Genomic DNA, 27,413 nt, shown 5'->3' with positions numbered 1-27,413 from the left:
AGCGCGGTCATATCGCATCCATGCTTAGACCTCCAAGCTTCACACACACACACCACTCGTGCACTACTATGTCCAAAAGATTTTATGTAGGAACGCTATGAAGACTCCTGTCTTGACTGAAGGCCTAGCTGACCAATGACTTCCAGTTCGGCGGCGATGATTCTTCTGCCTCTTCAGACGACAACCTCCCATACCCAAAACCCCTTACTCGCGCGTCTTTTCTGACTCCTAGTTTTGACCCTGCAACCTTTTTGTCTACCCTTCACAATCGACACCAAACACTCGAAGATTTGCGCGCTGAGCTCCGGACTCGAAGCCAGGACCTCAACAAAGAACTACTCGATCTCGTCAATGAGAATTACCAGGATTTCTTAAGTTTAGGGAGCAGCTTGAAAGGTGGCGACGAGAAGGTCGAAGAGGTGCGGCTCGGATTGTTGGGATTTAGAAGGGAGGTCGAAGGCCTCAGGGGCAAGGTAGATGGAAGAAGGCAAGAGGTAGAGGAGCTGGTGCACGAGAGGAAGAGGATCAGGGAGAGTGTGCAAGTGGGAAGACGATTGTTGGAAATCGAAAGGAAAATTGGAGAGTTAGAGGGTCGGCTAATGCTCGCCTCAACCATTCCTCAGAAGGCAGCGGTCAATGAAGAGGAAGTAATCCCGAGCGAAAGCGAGGAAGAGAGTGATGAAGAGGAAAGCAACGGGATTAGCATCCCCCGATTACAAAGGCACATGGAGCAATACCTGTACATCAAGGGCTCGATGGAAAGAATCGGACCAGAACATCCGTTTCTCATAAAGCAGGAGGAGAGGGTGCTAAGGCTGAAGCAGACGGTGCTACTGGATCTGAATAGCGCGCTGAAGCAGGCTGTTGCAGGCGGCGAGAACATGAGAGGGGAATTGCTGAAGCTTCTGGGGATATACAAACAGATGGGCGAAGCAAGTGAGGCCATGCAAGTATTGAAAGAATCAAAACGGTAAAGTCGAACGCCGTTAGAACTCTGGGCACATGGTAGCATAGCGTTGGCGTGTGAGCTGCACCGATCGGAATACATCTCTGGAAACCATCCATTTCAGACCCACCGGCGGCATCTATCGTGCACTCTCGAGACCTGGTTACTGATATTGGCTTCAAGTCAGGATTCTTGAAATTTGCAAAACGCAGTCCCAGATATGAGCCCTTTACGAACTCAATTCGTAAGAGGTCCCTTGAACATTCAATCTAAACTTATAGTACAGCAAGATCGCATGTCGGCGGGCTTTCAGGACCCCTGAAATCTCCATTGAGAGTGAAACCCGGCGCATTGGTTGAGCTCAAGACCACTTCATGTATATCCTTCGAAATCCGATCACTCAGCACCGCCAGGTCCTTCTTGATCTCTCCCACGAATGCTCTAACGTTTCGCTGCATCTCATCTGGTGTGAATCCCAATTGTCCGACGGCACACCTTATCACTCCTAATTTCTCCCTGTACTCGCTTCCACCCACCAAACCATTTACTGTCCCCGCAATATCCTTCGTAATAGTTCCAGTCTTCGAGCTTGGCATCAGGCCCTTTGGTCCGAGTATCTTTCCCAAAGCCGCCTTGTTGAGCTTCTGAGCTGAGTCTATATGACATATACATCTGTCAAACTCGATGCGTCCTTCCTTTACGGCATCAAAGACCGTTTCCTCACCCACAAGTGTTGCGCCTGCCTTCCTTGCTTGGGAAGCAGCAGGGGAGTCAGGAGGGCAGATCACGCAGATGCGGAGGGAGGTATCGACGGCGTGGGGTAAGCGTAGGCGATTGCGGACAGCTGGCCCATTCTTTGTGGTGCGCAGTCTAACGGCAAGATCGTATTTAGCAGAGGTAGGATTCCGGCCTACTTCAAAGGCGCGGATGTAGCTGCAGGGAAAAAGGTTAGAGACCGGTACCAAGTCTGAGAGGGAATGAGAATTACCGCATCGCGTCACAGAGAGAAAACTGGAGTGCATCGCTAAGGCTCTGATTTTTAAACTCCGTGCGTTGCTTCTTTTTTTTCTTTGGTTGGTCTCGGGCTCTAGAGCCCCTTATGCTCAGACCGGAGGCGTAGCGCGATGGAATTGAGGGGGCGAAGCATCTCAATACCGGAGAACTAAACGACGAGCAGCGTATTGGAGAGTAGAGATAGGCTATGGGAGCTTTGGAAGCCATTGCCTCTCCTGATAATGTGAGCCAAGCAGAACTCGACCTGGGGACCATTGTTGCCAAGCCCGCGCATAACGCGCTTACTGCGTCTCTCCATTGGGCTTGTAAAGACGCTCCTCATTGTAACATCTCCACCTTCTCCTAGTAAACAACGAGGACCGGGGGTGCCCTTCGTCTACAGGAAATGGCAACATTGAACATTGCATCGAAGGCGAACCAAGCCACCACCTTCCCGGCTCTACTGGTTGCACAGTACGCGAAAGAAGCAGATCCTAACTCCTCGATCAATGTCAACTTCGAGGAAGTAGATACCCTCAAGGCAGGAGACAATGCTACTGTCGAGATTATCGTAGGAAGTGAGACATCTACGTATGGTTCCGAGAAAGTCATCGATGGCCTTATGGAGGCATATCCCTTTCTGCAAGGCAAACATGACACATTGGTGGGCTCATATTGACGTCGTGGGCCAATGTGCAAAGACTAATGCTGATTTAGGTCAAAGAATGGCTAGGAAGAACAGCGTCATTCGTCCCCACAGACTTTAAATCTATTGATGGTCCACTGCTTGAGCTAGATGCACATCTGACGCTTCGCTCTCACGTTGTGGGATACACTCTCACAGTCGCAGATCTCTCTGTTTGGGCAGCTATCCGAGGCAACAAAGTTGCTCATGCAGCCGTAAAAAAAGGCGCCTTGTTGAACGTAACTAGATGGTTCAAGTTCATTGAGGAGACCAACGCTTGGATTGTAACGGCCGTCCATTCAGCGAATGCACAGGCTCAGGCGAAGAAGGCGACAAAGAGCAGTGAAGGAGCGAGCTATGACATTGCCTTGCCGGACACAGAGAAGGGCGTTGTCACTCGGTTTCCCCCCGAGCCATCGTAAGCTCCACTCTCACGTATCATGCTGCATTCATGCTGATGTTGCGAAGTGGTTATCTCCATATCGGGCACGCAAAAGCTGCACTGCTCAATGATTACTTCGCACATGAGATGTATAAGGGAACACTGATTTGCCGTTTTGACGATACGAACCCGTCCAAAGAAAAAGAGGAGTTTCAAGATGCGATTGTCGAAGACCTGGCCCTGATGGGAATACGTCCAGACAAGACAACTTACACAAGTGACTACTTTGACGAGCTTTACCAATACTGCGTCACTTTGCTCAAAGAGGGCAAGGCATACGCGGATGACACTGAGCAGGAGACAATGAAGCATCAGAGATGGCATGGACTGCCTAGTGAGCGGCGAGAAGCTTCCGTTGAAGATAACCTTGCCCACTTCGAGGAGATGAAAAAGGGCACAGAAGAGGGCGTCAGATGGTGCATTAGAGCCAAGATCAGCGTGGACAACCCCAACAAGGCTATGCGCGATCCCGTTATTTACCGTTGCAACCCTCTGCCTCATCATCGGACTGGCAACAAGTGGAAAATCTACCCTATCTACGATTTCTGCTGTCCGATCGTCGACTCGATGGAGGGAGTCACACATGCCCTCAGAACGATCGAGTACCGTGATCGGAACCCTCAGTACGACTGGATGCTCGATGCGTTGAAGTTAAGAAAGGTACGTACATCTGGGGTCATTCCCTCTTGAGTCGTGGCGCCCTCTGGGTCGCAACACATGTCTCGAGGAATCCTCTTCGTGCCGCCCCAACTGGATTTCTGGCTTTTTCTTTCTTTAGAAAAGAGACAGCTGACTCCGAGTACGTGCTCAGGTTTACATTTGGGACTTCGCACGCATGAATTTTATCCGAACTTTTCTCTCTAAAAGAAAGCTGACCAAGCTTGTGGATGAGGGAAGGGTCTGGGGTTGGGATGATCCACGCTTCCCGACCATTCGGGGCATCCGTAGGAGAGGTATGACTATAGAGGCGCTGCGCGAGTTCATCCTCAAACAGGGGCCATCCCGAAATATTGTGAACCTGGATTGGACGCTTTTCTGGGCGACGAACAAGAAGTATATCGACCCAGTAGCGCCGCGCCACACAGCCATCGATAAGGACCATGCTGTCACAGCAAATGTGAGAGGTGCGAGGGTGGCACCATACACAGAAGACAAGCCTAAGCACGGGAAAAATCCTGCGCTTGGGACGAAGAAGGTCGCGTTCAGCACTACCATCATCATCGAGCAGTCAGATGCCAAGTCTTTGAAAGAAGATGAAGAGATTACCCTCATGAGCTGGGGCAATGCGATTGTCCGCAAGATCTCTCATTCCCTAAATCCGCTCACCCTCTCCACCGTCACTGGTCTAGAGCTCGAGCTTCACCTCCAAGGCGACTTCAAAGCAACAAAGCAAAAGATTACGTGGCTCTCTACCCAAGGCCAAGAGCTTATCCCCGTCGAGCTAGTCGATTTTGACTACCTGATTAACAAGGATATCATCGAGAAAGACGATGAAATTGATGAGTGTCTCAATGACCACACCGAATTTAGGACTGAAGCATTGGCTGATGGGAACGTGGCTGACCTGAGCGAGAACGATATTATCCAGTTCGAGAGGAAAGGATACTTTAGGGTGGATCGACCTTTCATGCATGGCGAGCCAGCTGTGTTGTTCAATATACCTACAGGCAAAGCTACTAAATAAAGGCTAGATACGTTTGTAGGTCTGTAACAGCTAACTATCGCTTTCTTATGAAGCTTCTCACCCCCCAGCATCGCTATTGAGGAGGTCGCTAAGCCTGATTACCAAGCTAAAGATGTCGTTCCTCCGCTTGGCCTCAATTTTCGGTGATGTTTTCGATGGCCCTGTGAATACTCGGCATTCCTTATTGCACGAGCAACTCTCAAAGTCTAGCTGAGTAAGGCTCATGATGCCAGATTTTCGACACCGATGTCCGCAGACCAACCAAAAAGGAATGTATTTCTAAGGCTTCATCTCGGTATTATGTGGAACCTTACAGACTTGCTTGAGCCAGACTGTAGTGACCTGTAGGCCACGAACCTTCAAAATATACAATGATGATAGCCATGCAAACCCTCAGTCATTAGACTTTGAATGGTACTTGGGGAAAAGTCTGACAATTCGACAAGGGCCAGGGGACTTCCATCAATCTCGCTTATGGAAATTGAAAAGAGAAAAGAAGCCACTGAGGAATTGGAAGAGGCCTTGCACCGCAAGATGGCCTAGTATCGACAAGCAGTGCTTCCCTGCGGGATGCTACCGTTCCAGACAAGCCACGTTTCATGCCAAGTCGCTCTGCTCGGCTGCAGCAAGGGACCGAGTCTGGTCATCGGGGAGCTCCCTAGCCAGAGAACCTAAGGCCAAGCACCAAAGGGCGGGGGGGGAGTGCTTTGAGGCAAGCGGTCACTTACACATCGTCGAATCATTGGCAACTGACAAAGCCTTTGAAGCGATTCGAGTGAAGAAGCGCCCATAGTGGTTTGGCATCTAAGCATCTGCATGCTCGCTCACAGTATGCATTCTTCCGTCACAGCAACTTCTCGGGCTGGGGATCGTAGCCGATCAAATCTAGAGGATCGAGAGGATGGATGACTTGAATTGGAGAAGACCGTGCGGGGGGGAAGCATCACAGACGGGAAGGCTTTTGGGGGGTGGGAGTTTGGGGTTGTTGAATAAGATCGATGAAACCGTGCGCCAGCGAATTCAAAGCTTGCGGATCTTTTCCCGTTGTGTTATGATGCGAGTGCTGCCCAGCGAGGACAATGATTTTGTTGGATTTCGATGTTGGACCTGTACTGACGGTGATCGGATAGATAGTCTTGAGCAATGCAGTTGGAATTTGCTGCAGCACCATAAAGTGTTGTAGCTACCCCTCATGGTGGCAATGATCATATGGCCATACCATGGTGTGTCAAGGACTAGTGTGGTTTTGCCACAGGCTTCTCATGGTATAAGTAGCCCACATATTCTTCCATAATCAATCAATCCTTCATACATTTCCAACAAATGCAGCCATTACGGAAATGAACGTGCGGTTGAATAGGGAGTCGCTCCGGACTGAGAAAAAACCTGCTATGAGAGCTCTGCAGAGGGAGTGCAGAAAATTCCTGGTACTAGATGTATGAGAACAGAGATTTCTCCTGATACTATTTCTGTCTACCACGGCCCCCAATCGCAGGCTGGGAGAGTAGGCAAGTCTGTTTCAAACCCGATATAGACTCTGACGTCCTGTTTAATACCATGGATTCGACTTATGTCTAACTTGCTGCGCTTCGTCTTTTGTTGCTGTGCTCCAATCACTATGAGACCGAGGTTTCCTTTGTCGCTTGGACAACCAATTCATCTTTTGGAAGGCAATACTTGAACTGCTAAAGTTGCGAGTCACGAAATGGGTACAAAAGGTTACGGCAGTATTGCATGCCAAGTATGAAGGTTCAAAGACATCCAGATTGTTCGAACGTTGTCAGACGGGCGTACCCTGGCTCAAGACTGTATTAGCCAATTTGTGCGGTTCCCTGACTCAGTACATTCCAAGTCACTTGCGTGTGACTATTGAATTTGGCCTCTCAAATTTTTGTGAGTTCGAAAGTTCAGGCCTCAAGCTAATGCTCCTTTTCCTGGTCACGTTCCCCGGGGTCGTTGTGGGCACAATAGAGGAAAGGTGCCAATCTGCTTGTGAAGCATATGATGTCCCGGGCGCGGTACTGCTTCTCAGTAGCAGATGTAGTATGGCATCCCAAGATAGAAGCTGGTTCTCTATCCGATGTGAGTAAGCTGACATTCTAAAGATGAACTGGATTATCCTCATCCCGTGGGAATACGCTCTTTGAAGGCTCCCTCTGACCGTCCACCGCGGTCGCCGAATACAATTATACGTATCGCCAGCTGCACCAAAGTAGTAACAAGTATTGCAGGGATGCAGTGTGTTGAGCGAGGCTTGCTAGATTTAGAGGCGGATGTCGTAACGTTGTTGCGCGAGCTCAAGACCTACAAGTCCTGGCCGGTATCGACACAGAAGGGAAGCCAATCCTGAAAAAGGCTGCGGCGCCAATTGCTCGGAGGTTCGGGCCAACAGAATTCGCTTTGATTGCGTGGCCACTGGTCATGTCTTGAAGACGACTCCTGTTGCGCTCCTTGGACTTTTGTTATGACTCCATGTCGCCATTGCCATTGCTAGTAACGTGGCGGGCATCCCGCTGCGAAGAGTGCCGCCAGGGAGGTAAGAAAACCGAAGACCGCTTCTTGTACCCGCTGGTGGACAAGCTGAATTCATCTTGGACGTATGCGACCTTTCACTGGAATGGGAGGGGGAGATGGTCGAGTGCGTGAATGGTGTTATTTCAGAGGACGAATACATGCGAAGAATCCATCTGGGAAACCCTGCGCATCAAACATATTACCTTCTCCCTACAGGAGCGACCAGACACGATAACCGCTCGCGTAGACATAGACACCAATGTTGGGAACTCAAGGATAGTGCAAATGACTTCAGGCGTCGTTGTTGAATGAGCAACTTGAAGAGGCGATACGCTTCGGTGATTTGGTGGGCTCCATCTTGCATCTGTCTTGGTGGGCCTCGTTCTGCCTCCGCTTCGATAGGCTCCGTTCTGCCTTCATTTTGTCTTCGTCTTGAAAGCCTTCGTCTTGCCTCCGCTTTGGCGCCGCCTTAATGCCGACTCAGTATAGAACCGCCTTAACGTGGACTTAATGTAAGTTCCCTATATTTAGCTGCCGTCTTCTATACTTAAAGACTAGTCGGTAATAAAAATTTCTATAGTATACTATCTTGTATAAGACGAACTATTACCAAAATGGAGATCTGTCAAGCCCCTCTTAAACCGGAGCTTGGAGCTCTCATTAAAATATAGACTTCCTAAGCTCACATCAAGACGAAGCTTTGATGGTGAGCTTCGTTTTCGTGGTAACCTCACTAGTTCGGAGCTTCTCTCACCAAAACAGAGCTTTAGTGGAGAGCTTCGTACTGCTGATAACTTCATCAAAACGAAGCTCTCACCATGATAGAGGTTTGCCAAGCCCCCGTTTAGACGAAGCGTTAATAATACTGTAAGGTAAGCTTCGTATCCTTAGTAACCTCACCAACACGAAGCTCCTCCCATCAAAACGGAGGTTTACCAAAAGCCCCCGTACCCAATCGGAGCTCCTCCCACCACAACGGAACTCTTACTCCCAAAGGGTTTTAAATCGAGCTCAAGCCTTCCTAGCACCGCACTGGACTCATCCCTCATATCCCTCCATACTTGTATCTCACCCTCTCCTGGAGCAAGAGAACGGCGCATATACGCGCCTGTCTCGAACCACTCCCGGCTTGGAGGTCCAGCGCTCGGATATAAATTTGTCCGCACGCAGAAAGACACTATCGACTACCGCGGACTTTCAATTTTGGTCTTAATTCTGGTCTGAAGACTTGTCGTATCATTGCTGGGACTTATCGGGTACGCTCACGTCGAACCAAAGCATCATTCGAGACTAGTGTTGTACTATCTTGAGGCATGTAGGTCCCTTAGATCGTGACTCTGTCAGGCACTGGTTCTCTATCGCACCGGAAGCTCCGGTAGGATTCAGCCGCACGCTTTCCGTGAGGACACTTTGCAGACCAGGCAGCTTTCGAGGGGCCTGGATATCTGTCGTTGACGATGCTTTAACTATCTCTTTGCAACTTCACTTTCTTCTTGCGGAGTGCTATGTGGTCTTAAAATAGCGGTAGTAACCATCGAGAGAGAGCATTACTATTCTCTTGCGTGGAGTTGGCGCGGAAATGTCATCTGTGCCAAGCCGAATTGCTCTTCAGCCTACCTTTCGCGTACCGAATGGCCTCGAAATCTCCTGTCCCATTAGATAGCGATGGCTTTCCGGTTGTCACATCGCCGATTACAGGAAAGTACGTCTTACATCGTAGCGGGTCTGATACCGTACACCTCTTGAGGTACACACTCGCCGAAGAATCCTTCAACGAGCCTTTCGATACATTTCGACTGCGGTCCGCCCTGGTCATTGGTCTACATAAATAGCTCGACTCCTTCCAAGGTACAAGCTTTTCCGTCTGTGGAACGGTATCAGGGCGGGAGAACCATCTTTTTCTGCTTCTAGCAGCCGTCGGGGCTATACCGAGATAGTCCATCCCTGGTGTGGGGGCACCACGTTACGGGAGGTTCTTCTTCAGGGTGGTTCCGCCCTTGAAGATGCTAGAAAGCTGGCAAAGGAGACCCAGCTCGTCAAAAAGATCCTGGAAGCAAGACGGAGGAGTGAGATTCGAGCAGCCACGGAAACCAGTGAGCAACGCCAGGAGAGACTCAGGAGACATGCGCTTGTCCAGAATCCCCTAGCGGATGAACAACGAGGGGAGGATTCCGCGGTAGAGAAATAACGACTAGGGGAAAATGAAAGGGTTGGCAAGTGGCATGCAGCTGACCCCCGAACGGATGAACAACGGCAGAAGCAAAGCGAATACTATAGGAATAAGCCACGGGTTAAGCCAGTGACGGAAAAACAACGGCCGAGGAAACGCGAAACAGCTAGTGATAGAAAGAGGCGAGAAACTGCATCCTCGACCAAAGAACGAAAACGAAAGCAAAACGAATATATGAGGAAGCGATATGCAGCCAATCCAAAGACGGACGAGGAATATTATCGAAAGAGGCTAGCAGCTAAGCCCCGGACAAAGGAACAACGACGGGAAGACAGCGCCCGGGCAAAGAAGAAGCGAGCAGCCAAAATGCTGCTGCTCCATGACTCAATGGTTCCTGCCTTTCGAAGACATCACGATACGAACGCAATGTCACCGAGCATTGGCTCGTAGATACTTCTTCCGCGCAAGGTTCCAGACTTTAGACACAACCTACTCTAGATCACGATGAATTGGAAACGACACATTTCGAAGCAGCACACTTCGATCGGGGCAAACTATGAGGAATTCTGTTAGGCTTTAAGCAGGTCCTTTTCAGAGATGAACAAGGACACTCGGACCATGGCAGCGTTACCTCGTGTCAACTCTTTGAATTCTGGTAGGAGTATACGACAGGTAACATACTTTGCAATCTAGTCTGACTTTCTCGATAGTTGGGCATTCGAGTATCAAGCAAATCTTCGCTTTCCTGACCCTCATACAAGATCCCTATTGTCCTGTTTCTGCTGCTGCATGCCTTCCGCAAAATTGATCGAATCGGTCCTCACGCCAACTCTTGCGTTGGTAAGTGTGTTAAATAGCAGAGATTCAACTCGATGGTCATTGTTAGGAAAAAGCAGGCGCCGAGTATCTTTGTACCTCCGGACGCTCTCCAGGTAGACATCGAACAAGAAGGCGGTATCCATCGGTCCGCCTTTGGCTTCGGGATGGAATTGAGTGCTGAAGATGGGACGTGACTTGTGGATCATTCCTTCGTTTGACGAGTCGCTTTACTATGTGAGCTACTGGGATTCCACTATAATAGTAGGGACGTACTTCAGATTAACCCAGTACTCTTTGAAGTCGGGCGGTAGAGTATTCGCGTCGACCGCGTAACCTGAAATCTTATTATTCTACTGTGACGGTAATGTTTATAGTGAAAGTACCATGGTTTTGGGACGTGATATGCTGGGAAATGTTAGCATAATGTGACATTCCGAGTAACTGGTACTCACGCATCGCCCAGTTGTGAGATCCAAACAAGGAACTAGAACGGTCAGCAAAGCTTACGAAAGCGGCATCTGTCAAGTAGGGGCGCACTGTTGTGTGCTCTATTCCCATATCTAGGAGCGTTATCAGTCAAAGCTTCTTTGATTTCGAGGTCAGAGCTTACTTGAGCTTTGTCGTCTTTGCGCCTGCAGCCAATGCCAAAAGCTGATGGCCGAGACAAATGCCAAATACCGGGATCTGAGAAGAGCCCATGAGATTGCGGAGTGCTTCAACAGTGGGTACGCAATATGTAGGGTCACCCTTGATCATTAGCGCCAGAACAAGTTGGAAGAGGTGGAAGACGAACAGGCCCGTTGCTGATAAAGACACCCTAAAAAGGATGGTTAGTTTCAAAGGCTAGAGCAAATCAAAGTTTTTGCTCACATCGAAATGATGAGCCAGTCTATCGATCGGGAAATCCCAGGGAAACACCGTCACACTCGCACCGCGTTGTGATAGAGATCGAAGTATACCCTTGCAACGTCAGAACACAGCGAAGATTAAGCCGACATGAAATATACCTCTTTAACACCACAATCAATCAGAGCAATATGCAGATCACCGGCAGAAGCAATATGCTATTATGTAGTCAGTGACAGACACGGCAAGAGCAAAAATTTACTTGTCGTACAAAGGGAGCCTTTGTGCTAACTTGTTTCCTGCGAAGAATCAGCATCTTGGCGCTAGCTCACGCTTTCTCAAAACATACACGAGATTGACGTTTGCAGGATCTTGAAAGGCTTCGTCTTGATCGGCGTCGTAGGCCTCCCCAATGGAGATTTTTCCTAGTTCAGAACCGCGCTCACGCAGAAAGGTGACAATCGCACGTGTGTCCACACCAGTAATGGCTGCAACACCTTGTTGTGTGCACCAATCTCCAAGACTCTGTATAGCCGTCCAATGAGAATATTTCCTTGCTACGTCCGCAACCACGACCCCAGCCGGTTGTATGTATTCTGATTCGAAATGCTTCAGCAAATTGAACTCGTCTCGGGCTTCACGCGAAGGGACGCCGTAATTCCCAATCAAAGGTTGCGTAAAGACGAGGATTTGGCCACGATATGAGGGATCCGTCAGAGATTCATTATAGCCCACAATAGACGTCGTGAAAACCGCCTCTCCTGAAACATCGCGACAGGAGCCGAAGCTTTGCCCAGAGAATATTGGGCCGTCTCTGATCGTGAGAGTGGCCGGCTGCTGGTAGGCAGGAGCGGCCCTTGGTCTTATCATGGGCGACCGAGGAAATGCGGCATCCGCAACAGTTGCATGGCGGCGGGTCCCTCGTGTAAGAGCCAACTTGAGGTTGGGACTGGTTGGCCTAGCGGCCACGTGCTTGGAGAGAGCGGCAATCATGGTGATGATGCACGAAGAGTGTTTGAGATGGGCTATTGTATGAGATGGGCCTCAATTGGCTAATGCCTTCCACAAATGATCTAGAGCTGAGATTAGAGACAGCATCGGATGGAACTTGGAGGAAGAGGAGCAGGAGCAGACCAGAGATGTAGTCCTGAAACAATGGCACCACGAGTCAGTATGTACATTGAAGACTTGCGGGACTTGACAATGGTCAAGCCAGTAATGGAGCAAAGTCTGGCTTGAACGATACAATTGAGAGCTTACCTGAGAGGTGAATGTGGTAACAGCGGTATGCATAGGTGCTAAAATGAAAACAACAAGCCCAAGGCAAAGTTGGGATGGGATTGTGGAAGGCGAATTTTGTGAAAACTTCGAGTGAGGCCCCGCCATTTAGCGGCGATTTACCTTAGTCATCATCTGCCAAGACGAGGGTAAGCGTGCCAAGCGATCCTCTCGTGACGCCATTATCGAAGATTGTAAGGTCGGCAGGGGGGTTTTACTAAAATCATACCTGGAGATTCTTAGCAAAATTGTAGGCGGATGATAAGGTAAGGCTTAGGGTATAAGTAGCTATAGTGTAAAATAATATCGTATTTTACAGAGATCCTAGGAGTATTTTTAAAAATTAGAAGAATTTTCGCTTAGTCAGGAGATCTTCTCAGTCCTACCATTAATGACTAAGCCGTATTTTACACTTTGGCGTAATATTCCTTTATAGCCTACACCCCCGGTACCCTAGATATAGTTCGAATTGCAATGGTATTGATAAAGTTTCAACACTCCATGATCGCCCTTACCAACCTTGGCTTTCCCAGCTCCAGCACTCTCTCCGCAAACAAGTCTCCAATCTTGTCGCCCAACTCCTTCCTCATCTCTGCAGCATGCCCATTGGCGAACCCATTGACTGCCCCAACGCTCTCTTCCTCTAGCGACACGAGCGCTTCTAGTAATGCTCTGAAAACCATCTCTCCCTCGTTCCTTTTGCCCTCATCCATTGCATCAATAGCATCCTTCACGAGTTCTTCATACTCCTTTAGATTCGGTACAATTAGGGCACGGACAATCTCCGAACCTCCAATAGCCTGCAAACCAATAATGCCACCGTAATTGGCGCCTAGTGGCTTAGTAGGATCAAGGAAATGTTTCAGACAAGTTCGGGCGAGGCGGGGCTTCAGCATGTGGGATGACTTGCTGTACTTTTTGGTTATTGATGACAGAACAGAAGCGGAGAGGCGGCGGAGGTCATAGGCGGCCAAAGGGTCAGGTGATGAGCCAAGATGTCGACCAACGAGACATGTCAAGACTGGGGGGATTATGGAGGCAATCTGAGGGGGAGGTCAGCCTGCGCCATTGGAATGAAACACCGTAAATATTCTCACATAGGGATCAACGTAAAGATTCGAATTCTCGAGCATAGCGGTCGTAAGTAGCATCATTTGGGTGAGTACGAAAAGATTTTTGAGGTTATGCGTGATTTTCTCTGCGATGAACTGCACGAAGTAAGGCACTAGCTGATGAAGACCAGGATCACTTCGGATACTGGCTAAAGCTGCAGTTCGGTACTCGCTATTTAATTCATCAAGGAGTGCACTACAAATCTTCTCAAAGTAAAGCTGAAGCTCTTTCGATAGGACGTGTTTGACCAGGGGCTTGACTGTGATATTTTCGTTGCCGCTCATAGCTGCCATGTGGGGATTTGCACTCTGCCCTTTAGGCACCAATTCCTGGTTTCTCGAATCTGCGGCTGTAGGGTTCTGGGGTATCGAAGGCTGTACCCCTTCGACAGCCAGCCAATGTGCTAAATGATGATTAGGATTTGGCCACAGACAAGTATAGACTAGGCCTACCAGTAAAGGTCATCTCTCGCGGTACTTTAGGTAAAGGTGCATTAATGAGCTTCTCGAAGTCCACTTCTTCGTCTTCGACATAGAACAATGGCTGTCCAGGCCCAATGGACGCTTCGCCAAACCGAAGTGACCGCGTTGACTCATAGCCGTACAGAGGCTCGACATCCAGTACGCGCAGAGCCTGCGCTACATCTTGCGTGGTGAGGGTTGATCGCTTGCTGTGCCGCATGAACTTGAGGGCTTCCTCTAAGACTTGTGATATTCGATATTCGATATCCGAACAGAGTCCTTGGAGAACATCATCGCTGAGTGAGGTGATGCCAACAGACTCTGCAACGTCCTTGATGTTTTCAGGGTTCCAAACGGACATGGCCGGAGAAGATTCGGGTCCTTTGAGTCTCAATAGAGGCCTGATCAAATTGGATGCTCGCAAACCAGATTTTCTGCGACTGAACTACTTAGACTCGGTGCGCGAGTAGGCCCCAAACACTTCAAGAATGGGTGAAGGACATGTTAGAAGAGAAAAGAGGATTGGCCGTGAACTCAGGAAGACCAACAAGCATTCACTTCAACCTTTGTAGTTTTCGGGTCCAAGCTTGTTCATAAGGATGACAGAATTACAGATGGTGAAGTGTTGATTGACATGTCGAAGCAGAGACATCGGAGTTCGCCTGCCGCATACTATGTTAGCCGCGCTAAGCGCGCTTTCCGCCATCCTCAACTTCCTTGCTCATCAGTCCTGCCTTTGTTTCGAGTTTCTGGCTACATTGCGATAGACGCGCTCGATCATCGAGGAAGGTAGCTTTCGCTTGAGCATTGATCTTTGACTACAAAGTAAGTTATGGAAACTCTGCCAGTAGAGCTCAAACAGCGTATTTGTGGTCTCCTCGGACATGAAGACTTGAAGTCCATCCGTGTTGTCAATAAAACTTGGGCTTATGTTGCCGCATCATATTTATTTGAGGAAATAATCATCACGCCACTGTCTTTGGAGCGAATTCGGTTGATCGCGCAGCATGAACTTATTGCAACATGTGTAAAATCTGTCACTTTCTATGCGGACCTTTTACCTTCGATCCTACCAGAGACGTGGCATGAAAGATTGATTTCGGAGACACAAATGCGGACCATGGAAGAGGTGTCTTTCCGATATCAAAGATATGTTCTTGCCTACTGCGAGCAACAACGCCTATGCAAGAACAATCACAAGCTGAATAGAGAGATCATCGACTTGTCGATTCCGATGCTCAGAAGACTTCAACGGCTAAAGGTTACCACCGGGGGAGATTCACTTCACCGTCATCAGGTTGACAATAGTAGCCGTCCAAATCAGCAATGGTCTAAAGTTTGGTTCGATCTGAGACGCCATGCCCTGGACGAGCAGGTATCATCACGGCGGGAGACCGAGATTGCGAGGCAATTCACTCATCTACTCAACGCTCTCGCAAGTTCGGAAGTCTACATTCGGAAGCTCAGCCTAACAACATTTAGCACCAATGTTTGGCAAGGAGGAATACAACTTAGTCCAGAGCCGTACTGCGCAGGGCTCAGACGTTTAAACACCATTCTCTTGGATACCCCGTTTTCTTCAGACACTTGCATAGCACTGTTGATGGATAGTGCGAGGTCAAAGCCCTCGTTATGCTCCTCGAGGGAGCGCAAAGTCTGGAGACACTGAAGCTGCACGGGAATGCGATACATCCCCAAAATGACTTCCTACAATGCTTTCGTCCTTCACTGCCGAAGCTATCCCGGCTCAGCTTATTCGGGATCACCGCTACGGAAAAACATCTGATCGACACTCTGCTGGCCTATCGTGCCACTCTCGCGAGACTCGACCTAGTTATGGTCTTGCTGGATGATAGCAAGACTGGGCAATCGATGGGCTCATGGCATCAATTTCTCCGTAGGGTGCCCGAGAGTCTTCCTCACCTACGTGACATTCGTCTGAGATCTCTATATCATCGTGTGCTAGGGCCTCGAGCGCGAGGGTCTCAAGGCGGATTAGAACCGCTATATCTCAAAGCTGTCGAGCATGCTATCAATAACGGCACTAATACTCCTCAACCGATGCGGCATAGTACTGCTACATCCTGAAGTACAACCGCTAAGCGCTTGCACGTATCTACAGCGCGAAGATTGGACAGCGGAAGATCGAGAGAGGTTGTTCGACTGCAGACCCTTGCAAAGTTGAGAGCAGCGTAGGAAGGAAATGGCTATCATGAGTAAGATTGCATGCTTCGTACTTGATACTCGACCGATCTAAGGAAGGGGATCATTGGTCACCAACAAAATATGTAGTGTTGGTACTTACAGAAACTTGAAAGCTCGAATCTGAGGAAGCGAGAAGCTGAAACCTTGATCTGGACATCCACTACGTATGTACTGTACAGCAATCACTGAAAGCATGTACCCATGATTGTAAACGCTTATTGTATTATTAATTCCGAAGCCCCAATGGCATCATACCAACGACATGCAAATGCAGAAGTCATCGCAAAGATTGAGGCGATATTCGAGAACATTGCAGATAGCCTCCTCAACGAAGAAAATCCATACGTTCCCGTGAACGATATCTTCATTCCCTTGAGAAATAAGAAGCATACACCACTGAATGGTAATGCGCCTAGTCTATTTGACGCCGAGCCCTCAAACGGCTTCACAAATGTTTCTTTCCCAGCAAAAGGGCGGCCGAAAGAAGCTTGGAGATTCAGTACGAGTCATCACTGATAGGCGAATTACAATGGCGCTGATCGTAGTTTAGCGGTACTTATTCGCATCCTGGACCTCATGCATGAGGCTCTCTGTGACAATGTCATCGTCTCTAAGAGGTGCGTTCCCCCCATTCTAAGCCCTTCAATCTGGATCACAATTGGATCAGGATCTCCCTGACGTTTCATTGTAGGAACATCTACTACAAAGATCCTGCGCTTTTCAAGACTCAATTAACCGTGGATTACTATGTGGACATTATTGCATACACCTTTGGCGTCTCAAGACTCGCTCTCAACGTTGTTAGTGGCCAATGTCAACCCTTAGGTCAACCCTTACTCGGAATATCTCTGATCTCCTGACAACCGTCTAGACTGCCGCTGCGAAAGGTCTTGTCGCCGGGAACTTCATCTTGAAGAGGCCGGATGGCACACAGGCTTATAGAAAGCCCGGCGTGGTATGCACGCTCCAGCGGATACGAAACAGTTACGGCGCTCACAGATCGTCCCAGCCACAACTTATCGACGATCCCCACGACGTCCAAGCGATCGACATTTCCGGTGTCGCCTGGATCCTGGTGATTGAGAAAGAAGTCTGTCTCTGGTCCAAGGGCGTGTTCAGCGCTGACGACCCCCAGTCCACATTTCGAACGCTGGCGTCAAGCAATCTCCAGCAGAGCTCACGCGCAGGAAATGGCATAATGCTCACCGTGAGCACCATATCCGAACTCTGTAAACCGTCCGCTAAAAGCACCAAATCCAGGCAAAAGGCTACCCCGACATTTCTACCCGATCCTTCCTGCGTCTCCTCTCAGGCTCTCATGATCTCGACAGCATCTCTCCGCCCATCTATGCTCTCACCGATTTCGATCCGGATGGCTTGGCCATCATGTCCACCTACAAACACGGCTCGTTCAAGCTCTCCCACGAAAGCGCTGGCCTGAATGTTCCAGGCATACAATGGCTGGGCGTAAAGAGCCAAGATGTTCTTGCTGGAAACGGACAGAATGAGTACAACGGTCTGCTGAGACTCAATGCAAGGAATAGGAAAAAGGCGGTAGACATGCTGGAGAGGAGTGAGATTCTTCAGGAGGGTAGCAAGGAAGAAGAGTGGAGACATGAGTTGCAGATCATGCTAATGCTGAACGTCAAAGCGGAAATGGAGGTCCTGGCTGAAGGGGAAGGAGGCGTTAAGGGGTGGGTCGAGAAGAAGCTGCTAGTGAATGGCACCAGCTTGCCTGCGGATGAAGACTTGCTTGAAACACATCAGTTGGCGGATATAACGCTTGGCGAAGACAGATTTCCCAGCCGGCAAGCGAATGAGGAGGACTTCTTGCTTGACACGCATGGGACGCCAGAGATGTCAGCTGTAGGAGAAGGTTCCCCAAGTTTGGAAGCGGATGAGGACTTGCTTGATACATATCAGATGGCGGACACCGCATTTGCTGACGAAGGTTCGCCCATCTCGCAACTGGATGAGGATTTGCTGGAAACACATCAAGTGGGAGATATGTCTCTCGCAGAAGAAGCTTCCCCCGGCTTAGAATGGGACGAGGAGCTTTGATCGGATCACGTCAGGTTTTTGAGAGAGATCGCCTAGCCTGCAAACAGATGAGGATGTCGTAATTGGGGTGGGTAGATGTGTCAGAGGCTGAGAAGGCTTCCAAGCTGGAGGGGAGGAGTCCGTAGCACCGTCTGCACTGTCAAGAATAGCTCATGAATCATAATCGCTCGTCAATGCACGGTCACACCAGCCAGTATTGACCCCCCAAACACCCACCTGTGCTATGCAATGCCCCAGCATCCAACGCCATCGCTCCCAGAAGTCCACGGCCCACTCCCACCCTTGCCTTCTCCGTCTAGCTCTTCCCCCCCCCCACCCATCCTGCCCATCAACCCCTTCACGCCCTCCCCCTCCTTCCCCACCTCACACCCTCACCTACATCCCCAAACTCCTCCTCACCCCCTCCCTCACCGTCTTCTCGAACTCACTCCTCCTCTCCCTCCACATCTTCGCCGCCTCGATATTCGCCGGACTCTCATCATTCGGCTCCGCCAGCATGCTCATCACACTGATCAATATCTTCTCCACACTCTGTATCGGACTCCACCTCTCGGAGGCCTTTTCGTAGTGGTGCGGGTCGTCGCCCGGGGCGTGCAGGATGGAGATGCAGACGAGGCCGGAGGGGTAAACTGTGCATGCAGGCAACACGTCAGCCGTTGTTCTCCAGTGCCCATATACGGTAACGATTTTGATTCCAAAAGGGCTTCTGAGAGCACGGTCCTGAGTTGTCTGAACGTGGTAGATGGTGCGGTGGCATGGAATCTGTACCGTTCGGGTGCCACACTTCCCCCAAGAACCGCATCGTGGGTGGATTCAGCGGATAATCCTTGGGGAACTTCAACTCGGCCGGGAAAATACCGCCTTCGAAGGGCGTGCCGTCAGGTCCTTGGATTAGTGCTTCCCAGAGGAAGATATCGTCTTCGGAGACAGGGCCGGCGGTGATGCCGTCCGGTGGGGAGGAGGTGAGGAGCTTGTATTCGTGGAAGAGGCGGCGGGATGCTATTGAGGATGCCATGCTGGTCGGGTTCAGGGTAGGAGGAAGGCGAGGGGAGGGGCCAGGGTGCGAAGGTGTAGGGGTAGTGTGGGAGTAGTTGGAAGATGTTTTAAGGTGGAAGTTGAATGGACGAGGAGAGCCTCAGCTTTTCCTTGGCCAATTTTACGGTTCTGAATCTACAGCAGTACGTTGAAATAACAGGAGGAGAGAAACCGAAATATTAATTATTCGTACATCGTCATACCGAAATCTTCCGAGTGCCTTTGTAAAGCAGGGTGGTATAACCGAGCTTCCCCAACGCCGTCGCTAAATGTAGCAAGATCTCACCCTTGGATGCTTCTCTTCAGAACCAGTCAAAGTCTCCCAAATCTCCGCCTCCATCACCACCATCTCCTCCGCCGTCTCCTCCACCTCCACCGCGACCGCCCCAAGGGTCATCATTGTTTCCCCAAACATCCTCATCCTGTCCGACTTGGCCCGGTTGTTGCTGTTGATCCTGGCCATACCCGGGTTGATTGGGATCCTGTTGGCCGGCTTGCGGGGAAGCATCACCCCCACCTCTACCCGTGCCTCTCTGCATAGCTTCATACCCGGCCATGGTACCAGCACCTGTTACAGCGCCCTCGGTCCAATCACCAGAATCTCCTTTGGCGATACCGCCTGCACCATCGCCGCTTCCTTCTATTGCACCTGCTTCCGCTTCGGCACCTTCTGCAGCAGCTCCACCACCACCCATGCCTGGGAACCAGAGAGGCATGAAGCCCATACCTCCAGGCCCGCTTTTCCGGCTGAAATAGTCAAAGTCGACACTCACAGCGGTTGCAAGCATGACGGCCCGCTGGTCGAGCGACATTCCAGAATCATTTGGGTTTTGGAACCCCACCGACTGCTGGCCAGTTTGTGAGATCAGGTGCGTCGGTTCCTGTGTTAATCCCACAGAGTCCATTCGTAAAGCGTAGACTCCCGTATCGGTAAAGATTTCACGGCCAAAGCCGGCGAAGTTGCGGTTCACGGAGCCGATGAGACCGCCCTCGTTTGAAAGGAGAGAGAAATCCCACGAGAGGAACCGCTCATCGACGTAGGCGAACTTATCCAATTTGCCTTTGTTGTTGTACGGTGTCAAGTCCAATTGCTGTGAGTTTGAGAGTGGCTGATTTGCTGGTGGATACTGAGGAGCGCCAGATGTGGCACCGGAGTCTTGGGTTTGGCGGTGAACGAACAGATTGTACTTTCGCCGAAGTGGCGCCCACTGTTGCTGCGCTTCTCCTATGATACGCATGTCTTCTAAAGCCAGCCGCGAGATCTGCGCTGTGTCGGGGTTGACCTCTGTAGTAAGAGAGCCCCGGTCAATGTTTGCTATCGTTGTTGAGGGTGACGGCGAGCTATTCGACTCTTCAACAGGATCGTAGATGCCAATTCGACTCGATATCCACGAAAACGGCCTGTGAAACTAGCACTTCGTTAGCTATCACATTCTTCTTCCCAGGTCTCGCTGACATACCCTCAAGACCTCCTTCCCGTGCCTGTCAAACACATGCGTTGTGAAACTCCTATGCGTTGTGAACATCTGCCTAGCCATCATGTTTCCCATACCCAGTTCTCTCTCCGCCATATAGCCAATGTGACCTCCCTTTGGATCCATAATGACATATTTATTGGCCTGCTCAAATCCAAGCATAACATTCATGAGCTCCAGCTGCCTCGTCACCACTATGGCCGAATTTGATAATATACTCGTAGCCGGATGCCTCTCGTTGAGTACGCCATCTGGGTCTTCGGATATGTGGACTGGAGAGAGGAGGTTGTTTGCTTGGGAGTCTTGATCTCGTAGCGCATTGGACACTGTGTCGACAGACGACTGCTTTGGTTTTTGAGCTTCCGGCGAGTTCTCTTGACTTTCATGAGCTTCCCGTTGTCGCTGCCCGCGTTCTTGCTGGGGAAGCCTTGAGCTCTGGGGCTGTCTTGGTGTTGGTTTTGGCGGACGTCGAACGTTGCCTCGAGGGCCAGGCGGTAACGCTCGATACCGGGACTTTGATGTCGCGAATCCAGCTCGTAGAAGCGAGCCAGATGATTGTAGCGTCCGTGGCTGTATATTAAAGGGTGGCATTGTACAGGTTGATAGCGGATGGAAGGAGTATTGGAGGTTATTTGTTCAGAAGAAAGCGAAAGGCTTGGCATCAACATTCCTGGCCCTCTATCGTCACTGACGACGAAGATTTACACAACCCAAGCCTGTTTCTTTCCATGCTCTCAGCATTCCTTTCATAAGCCGAAGACTTGAGTTCATGGAACCTTTTCCCTTCTGCTCTACACGCCTTGGAGTCTAACAATACCGCAATCCCGAGTGTGCACACACATCATGACAATGCTCGATCATCCTCAATAAGCCTCGTAGTCTCTTTGTAGCCCTGATATGAAACGCCTGAAATCGTGGAGAAATCGATCAACATGCGCGATTAACGACAGGCAATTTCCTCTCGACACCTCATAGAACACCGACAGAATGCCGATATATGGACTGCCTCTACATCATCCCACGACAGTCATACAAGCAGGCATTGGATGCTGAGGTTCCTACTGGAAGAAAAGAAAAGAAAGAACAGCATTTGAAGTGGGACATTTTATAGGTTTGATATCAAGGGCCGTGATTGGCCCGTTCTGCCGAGGCTCCCGCCCGCATTCCTTGGCGTCGTTCTCGTGAATAGCATCCTCCCCAAGCCCACCACAACCAGACTGTTGGAAAGGCAGACATCATGTTGGCTCAAAGAATCTCTCAGCATTCTGCCCGGCGGCGTAAGTCAATCAAGGCTCTTTGAGTGTATCATTGTAGGAAGCAGCCAATGGCTAACAAAGACCCAGTCCTTGCCAAGCAACCCACCCTCTCTAGATTCACGCCCTCAGTAGCGATTGCAGGAAGCAGATTGCGACCTCAAGTCCGGTACGTCCCAAGAAACGTCGTTCCCTTCTGTAACACTTGGACACTTTTTGCGCCCTTTCTCTATCGGCACACCACCTTCGATGCAGCTAACATATTGTTAAGGCACGCCGCTTTTCAACCCTCCGCCACAGAACCCCACGCACAAACACAGCCAGCAAAACCCTCCGATGCCTACGCCATCCTCGCCGCTCAACGCTTGAACCGCCCCATCTCCCCCCACTTGACAGTCTACCAACCCCAAATCACCTGGTATGCATCCGCCCTCAACCGCGTAACCGGCTGTGTCCTGTCCGGAGGTCTCTACATCTTCGGTGCTGCATACCTAGTCTCTCCGCTGCTGGGATGGCATCTTGAGTCGGCCGCAATGGCGGAATGGTTTGGCAGCTTCGGCGCTGTGACGAAGGGGGTGATGAAGTTTGGGATATCGTGGCCGTTTACGTTTCATTGTTGGAATGGGCTGAGGCATTTGCTTTGGGATACGGGGAGGGAACTTGGTAACAGGCAGGTGCAGGTTACGGGGTGGATTGCGGTGGCGTTATCGGTGGTAAGTAGCACTGTGTTGGCTTTTGTGGGTATGGGAGATGGCAAGAGCAAGGGAAAGGGAGTGGGTGAGGAGAGCTGGAAGGGCGAATTCAAGAACTGGAAGGGTTAAGCACGGCGGAGTTTGGGTTGGTTAGGAAGGTGGTCAATTCATGTACAGAGCTTTCACACAATCATGATTCTTTCCAGGGTTCACCATGTCATCGACATGGCTGAATATCGTGCAGTGACCGTGATTCATTTTCTGCCGCTTCTACCTGCCATTACTCATTATTGCCCAGCACAGTCGCCATCCTTCTCTATTTCAAAACATCTTTCAGACAATCTTTCTAGCCCACCCTCTCGGGAAGCCAAGGTATTTGTTTGGAAAGCCAAGCGAGGTTGGCCGGCCAGAAAACACTACGTCCTGCGGGATATAAGCAAGGGTTCCGGCCTCCACGAATAGCTTTCACCTACCAAGAACTTTGACCACTTTATCTCCTTTCCCCAAACCCGCTCACGTCCCTCCCACAAAATAAACTTCACCGTCATTACAAGACTCTTTGCTCTTGATCGTGAGCAATTGATGCACCGCTGGCTTTTCGGTGATTGTGACGGGATATCGGCAGATCTGGAGGGTCTTTGCGTAGGATCTGCCTTGGGCACCAGCAGTATCACTGGCTCGGTGTGTCGGCCACGTGATCCGCGCAGAGGTGCCATTTGCACTTGCCAGGAGGAGTGATCGAATAGTAGCAAGCTCGTTTCTCGCAATTAGCCGGGCTAGGTGGAGGTGGAGGTGGTGCAGGTGGTGCTTCAGGACGATCGTTCCACCAGGACATAGTGTATCAAATTAGAATGTGCAGTCGGAAATGAGAATCGCGAGGATTTGTTGAGCTTCGGGAAATCTGGCAGAGGAGAGGAAGATGTCGGTGATGCAAATGTGATGAGATGGTGGAATCGTTCCCAGGATAGGTGGATTATATACACCATGATGGCATTGCCGCCAGATAGACGAAAACGATGGACTGATGCCCAACCCCCATGGACGTGGACACTCTCCGGACTGGCGGCCGGCACGGGCCTTCAGCTCGGACATAGCTCTCTTTGAGGATGACAATGATGAAGTGTTCGTTACTGAATGGGACGATAGCATACGAAACTGTGGAAACGGTTGGGTGCGCACATATCGATGCCCAACATCGTATACGAAGCGACAGCGAACTGTGCTCTCTTATCAAGACATCACCAAAGAAATCTATTCTATACCATCCATACACCGCGAGGAAAGAGCCTCACATAGCATTGGTCCCAACCAAAACGACTTTTATCGAAATTTTCAGCCCAACAGAACAGTATGGAGCGACAGGACAATGCACAGCAAATCACGCACCAGCAGGAGAAGGTTACGTGCCCGTCGGGGAAATTGAGTCCGTCTTCTCGATACACTTCATCAATTGCTGCCGGCAACTCCTAGTCATCGTCCGACAGCTCGTATACAATCGGCTGCGTCAGCGTCCCTTAGGTAGATTCAGCACCTCACCGTCATTCTCTAGCTTCAGATGGATACCGCTTACCGTGCACTGACGATGAGAGCTTCTTGGAGGTCATCAGCGTCTTTGAGAATATAAACGAGGTTCTTGATTGGCCGTTTTGGGCCGAACGGGGAGGTGTAGAGGGGGGCGTTGGGCTAACAGACATTCGCTTTGGCGAATGGCCCGGTAAGCGCTCTTCCGGCGGTAGATTCGGCGTCGATGGGGGATTCGCGGGGAAACGGCGGCAAGTGGCGTTTTCATCGGATTCCGCTGCATGATTGGCTTTCAGAAGGTGCAGGGGGTGTTCATCTCTAGTGACGTTAGGAGATGACTCCGGCGGAGTGGCTGGTCGATCGTGGAGGGGAGTGTACGAGAATGTTTTGTTTGCCTTATTCATTTTGTGGTACGAAGCAGCAGGTAGCACTGTGGAGAGAACGGGTGGAGGACCGGGTTGATTATATACGGGAAATTCAATTGGTCTTGCCGAGTGGTATGATCTCAGAGGTCCCCAAAGATTGGCGATGAAGAGTCTCGGGGGACCTATTTCAGATCACAATATATGTGGTATAACCTGAGAGGTCCCCAGAAAAATCGCAGCAGCTTTACAGTGGCGACCAGTTGCAGATTGTGAGACATTCTGGCATGTCAATGCCCTGCAAGGGCCATGTGCTGGTCGTGCAGCGGTGCCAAGGCCGGTACCTGAAAATAAAGCTGTTGTTCCTGAACGGGAATCTTGGGCATCAGGGAGCATCAAGGCTGGGACTGCTTTCCAATGGGGGCTTGATCGGTACAACTCATATCTGATGGCAATCTTGATGCGTTGTATAGCTGTCTCGTTCCTTCGATGCTGAATAACTTTGCGCCCTCGGGTCTACGTTGTTTCGTGGACATGTTCGGATTTATGCACCTATGCGTGTTGCTGCCCAACGCGGATGGGGGCGGCATTTGGCTTTGCAGACATTTTTTCTGTGGCTGAAATTTGGGGGTTTCAGATGGCAAGGATCTGGATGATGGACTCACGTTCCTGATTTTGAGAGGTGTGGTCCGCTGCAGATAGTGTGGAGCATCTGGAAGTCACGTGACTTTCTCACGCCATGTTTTCATTGATTGATCTGGAACACCCCCAAAAGACAGCCAATCACTTGGCTCGATAAGCGATATCAAGAAACTCGTTGGGATCAGGTTTGAAATTCCATTGGAACCAACGCTGTCCTGGACGATGAAACGTGCAGCGAACCAGAGGGGGAACCACGACCAATTGGGATTTCGTTATCCAACTCTCGTCATTCGTCGAACAAGTACGACTTGAAACAACATCCTGACCAGGGATCCAGTCCCACCGAGCCTGAATATGTTGAATGGGAAGCGCTAGCAACAAGCCTGGTAGCATAAGCTGATCCCCGCGGGTATTCCTTTGTCGAACAAGAAGGGCACAAGATCATGGCCTGACGAAGAACCCGGTCCCAGCGAGTCTTCATTTTTGATCTGGTATGTTATGGGATGCCTTCATGATAGCAGAAGGTCTGCAGTCTGCACTAAAGAGAGTGAATGTCGTCAGCCGTGGTGGCGGCAAACATTTTACAAGCTAGCCATTTTAGGACCCCCAATCCCGAAGCTCGAACAAAATCAAGGGTTCAGACATCTACTCGTGCTGCCTTCAGCTCTCGTAACCGTATGCTTCGACATACCTGTTTTGTTGTCTCGATTAGGCTTGGCGGATATCAATAGGTGTGGGTGGAGCTCGATTCAAGTAAAGTCCCGGTTCTTCATGATTGGCTCGCTCAGGCCGTGCCTTCTCATTGGACGCCGTCCATGCATTCTATCAATCGTCTGTGGCCCCGTTTTGAACCTCTCATATTGGGAAATAGGCTAGAAGAATAATATCTGAATGGTACTCTCAATGGAAGAAATTCGCCGAATGTTGTGCATGACACGGGCAAAGATTGACTGTGAATGGCCAATCCGGGACTGCCACGCCCCGACCGCCTAAGCTAGGAATGACGTCTTCCGAGTTGCTATCCCCACGTCCCGAACGACTGCAAATATTCAAAAAGCACTCCCCACTTTTTCCTGGCTTCGACGACGCGTCTTCTGCTGCAGCCTTGCGAGACCAAAATTAGACCTAGCATTTTTCGAGCTTTGACCTGCAACATCGCTTAATTCCAACGAACTTGCTAAATCACGATGTGTGACTGGATGCGGATAACATACCGGTGCGGGCATACCCGTGAATACTACACATATGAGTGCAGCGTCTACCTGTCTGGGCGCAGAGGGTGTGCCATGACGCGCCATGAGTTAGTCAATGAATGAATCGTCCGGTATACTAGGGATCCGCACTGAACACATAAATAGCAGGACTGCATACGAGAATTGCAGTACGTGACCCAGCCTTAGGACTCTCATCTTGTGGCCTCACGTGATTGTCGAACGAATATTGACGGATGGAAATCCTTAGGTCCTTGCAGAGAAGAGGCAGCAAGGCGCAAGAGGGCTGCACAGATTAGGAGAGAGGTCGAATCCGACAGAGCAAGGGCTGGTAGATGATTACGGGAGTACACATCACCATAGATAAGGGAGCGGTTACCAGCCGAGCAGATGGACAATGCATGGCGGCGGCGGACAGTCAAGTCATGTAACCGAAAGGCATCATGCTCTAGGACAATGCACTTCGTGCGTATAAGTCTTGCTTCTCTGCATGGTTCACCAGTACAAAGCCATGGGGCTCGGTATTCGTAGCTCTCCCTTGAACGATTGCGTTGTTATTGATGTTGCTGCAATACCGTACCCGAAGACCTGGTTCTACCTGCTAGCATGCGGCACTGATGCACGATGAATCCTGGAATGTATTCGAGTTCTAGGCCCAGTGAATCTTGGGAGACGGTCTGTCGTTGATTTTGTGTTACTCCATTACTTCACACTAAGCCTGATCCGCTACTAGGGGTCGATCTTAGGGGACCCTCAAGGGAGCTCTACCTAATGAAAGAGTCTTGCCTCCAATTCTCACATCAAGAGCTTGTGGAAACTCGAAATTCTACTGCTGCGCTGCCTGCCTAACACTGCCTTGGAAATCTGCTCTTCGGCCTGCCTTAATGCAGCAACGCCGAGAATCCCTTCGATTGGCAACGGATTGTACATCCTGGATGTCGAGAGCGGCGGCAACGCGCATTAAGGCCTCGCTACTGCAAGCCTCCTGCAAGTAACAAGAGCAGC

The 27,413-nt window shown here is 50.2% G+C and overlaps 11 protein-coding genes across 11 annotated transcripts; 5 read left to right on the top strand and 6 right to left on the bottom strand.

Annotated features, from left to right (window-relative positions):
- Positions 1-68: 68 nt before the first annotated feature.
- Positions 69-974, top strand: HO133_005400 (uncharacterized protein; the record flags this gene model as incomplete). The annotated part of the gene is made up of 2 exons (XM_037296310.1): positions 69-86; positions 147-974. The coding sequence occupies 2 exons, from the start codon at positions 69-71 to the stop codon at positions 972-974; spliced, it is 846 nt and encodes a 281-aa protein (XP_037148292.1).
- A 247-nt stretch (positions 975-1,221) lies between these two features.
- On the bottom strand, positions 1,222-1,939 carry HO133_005399 (uncharacterized protein; the record flags this gene model as incomplete). The annotated part of the gene is made up of 2 exons (XM_037296309.1): positions 1,222-1,879; positions 1,935-1,939. The coding sequence occupies 2 exons, from the start codon at positions 1,937-1,939 to the stop codon at positions 1,222-1,224; spliced, it is 663 nt and encodes a 220-aa protein (XP_037148291.1).
- A 406-nt stretch (positions 1,940-2,345) lies between these two features.
- Positions 2,346-4,750, top strand: HO133_005398 (uncharacterized protein; the record flags this gene model as incomplete). Its single annotated transcript, XM_037296308.1, has 4 exons — positions 2,346-2,603; positions 2,657-3,042; positions 3,093-3,726; positions 3,878-4,750. 4 exons carry the CDS (start codon positions 2,346-2,348, stop codon positions 4,748-4,750), a joined length of 2,151 nt encoding a protein of 716 aa, XP_037148290.1.
- A 4,145-nt stretch (positions 4,751-8,895) lies between these two features.
- Positions 8,896-9,884, top strand: HO133_005397 (uncharacterized protein; the record flags this gene model as incomplete). Its single annotated transcript, XM_037296307.1, has 3 exons — positions 8,896-8,966; positions 9,179-9,440; positions 9,522-9,884. 3 exons carry the CDS (start codon positions 8,896-8,898, stop codon positions 9,882-9,884), a joined length of 696 nt encoding a protein of 231 aa, XP_037148289.1.
- Positions 9,885-10,186: 302 nt separating this feature from the next.
- On the bottom strand, positions 10,187-12,092 carry HO133_005396 (uncharacterized protein; the record flags this gene model as incomplete). The annotated part of the gene is made up of 11 exons (XM_037296306.1): positions 10,187-10,478; positions 10,527-10,587; positions 10,637-10,658; positions 10,706-10,737; positions 10,791-10,813; positions 10,864-11,000; positions 11,047-11,070; positions 11,124-11,213; positions 11,261-11,317; positions 11,371-11,398; positions 11,449-12,092. The coding sequence occupies 11 exons, from the start codon at positions 12,090-12,092 to the stop codon at positions 10,187-10,189; spliced, it is 1,410 nt and encodes a 469-aa protein (XP_037148288.1).
- Positions 12,093-12,868: 776 nt separating this feature from the next.
- Positions 12,869-14,312, bottom strand: HO133_005395 (uncharacterized protein; the record flags this gene model as incomplete). Its single annotated transcript, XM_037296305.1, has 3 exons — positions 12,869-13,420; positions 13,475-13,893; positions 13,943-14,312. The coding sequence occupies 3 exons, from the start codon at positions 14,310-14,312 to the stop codon at positions 12,869-12,871; spliced, it is 1,341 nt and encodes a 446-aa protein (XP_037148287.1).
- A 2,087-nt stretch (positions 14,313-16,399) lies between these two features.
- On the top strand, positions 16,400-18,217 carry HO133_005394 (uncharacterized protein; the record flags this gene model as incomplete). The annotated part of the gene is made up of 5 exons (XM_037296304.1): positions 16,400-16,655; positions 16,707-16,773; positions 16,848-16,956; positions 17,028-17,363; positions 17,417-18,217. 5 exons carry the CDS (start codon positions 16,400-16,402, stop codon positions 18,215-18,217), a joined length of 1,569 nt encoding a protein of 522 aa, XP_037148286.1.
- Positions 18,218-18,592: 375 nt separating this feature from the next.
- HO133_005393 (uncharacterized protein) lies at positions 18,593-19,232 on the bottom strand (the record flags this gene model as incomplete). The annotated part of the gene is made up of 2 exons (XM_037296303.1): positions 18,593-18,846; positions 18,986-19,232. The coding sequence occupies 2 exons, from the start codon at positions 19,230-19,232 to the stop codon at positions 18,593-18,595; spliced, it is 501 nt and encodes a 166-aa protein (XP_037148285.1).
- A 322-nt stretch (positions 19,233-19,554) lies between these two features.
- Positions 19,555-21,318, bottom strand: HO133_005392 (uncharacterized protein; the record flags this gene model as incomplete). Its single annotated transcript, XM_037296302.1, has 2 exons — positions 19,555-20,661; positions 20,713-21,318. 2 exons carry the CDS (start codon positions 21,316-21,318, stop codon positions 19,555-19,557), a joined length of 1,713 nt encoding a protein of 570 aa, XP_037148284.1.
- A 646-nt stretch (positions 21,319-21,964) lies between these two features.
- On the top strand, positions 21,965-22,801 carry HO133_005391 (uncharacterized protein; the record flags this gene model as incomplete). Its single annotated transcript, XM_037296301.1, has 3 exons — positions 21,965-22,004; positions 22,071-22,149; positions 22,252-22,801. 3 exons carry the CDS (start codon positions 21,965-21,967, stop codon positions 22,799-22,801), a joined length of 669 nt encoding a protein of 222 aa, XP_037148283.1.
- Positions 22,802-24,138: 1,337 nt separating this feature from the next.
- Positions 24,139-24,597, bottom strand: HO133_005390 (uncharacterized protein; the record flags this gene model as incomplete). The annotated part of the gene is made up of 3 exons (XM_037296300.1): positions 24,139-24,185; positions 24,243-24,511; positions 24,572-24,597. The coding sequence occupies 3 exons, from the start codon at positions 24,595-24,597 to the stop codon at positions 24,139-24,141; spliced, it is 342 nt and encodes a 113-aa protein (XP_037148282.1).
- Positions 24,598-27,413: the final 2,816 nt, after the last annotated feature.

This window comes from Letharia lupina, assembly GCF_014066315.1.
Source record: "Letharia lupina isolate WasteWater1 chromosome Unknown contig_21, whole genome shotgun sequence".
NCBI lineage: Eukaryota > Fungi > Ascomycota > Lecanoromycetes > Lecanorales > Parmeliaceae > Letharia > Letharia lupina.
Note: the sequence above shows the minus strand (reverse complement) of the source record. Positions and strands in the feature narration are given on the sequence as shown.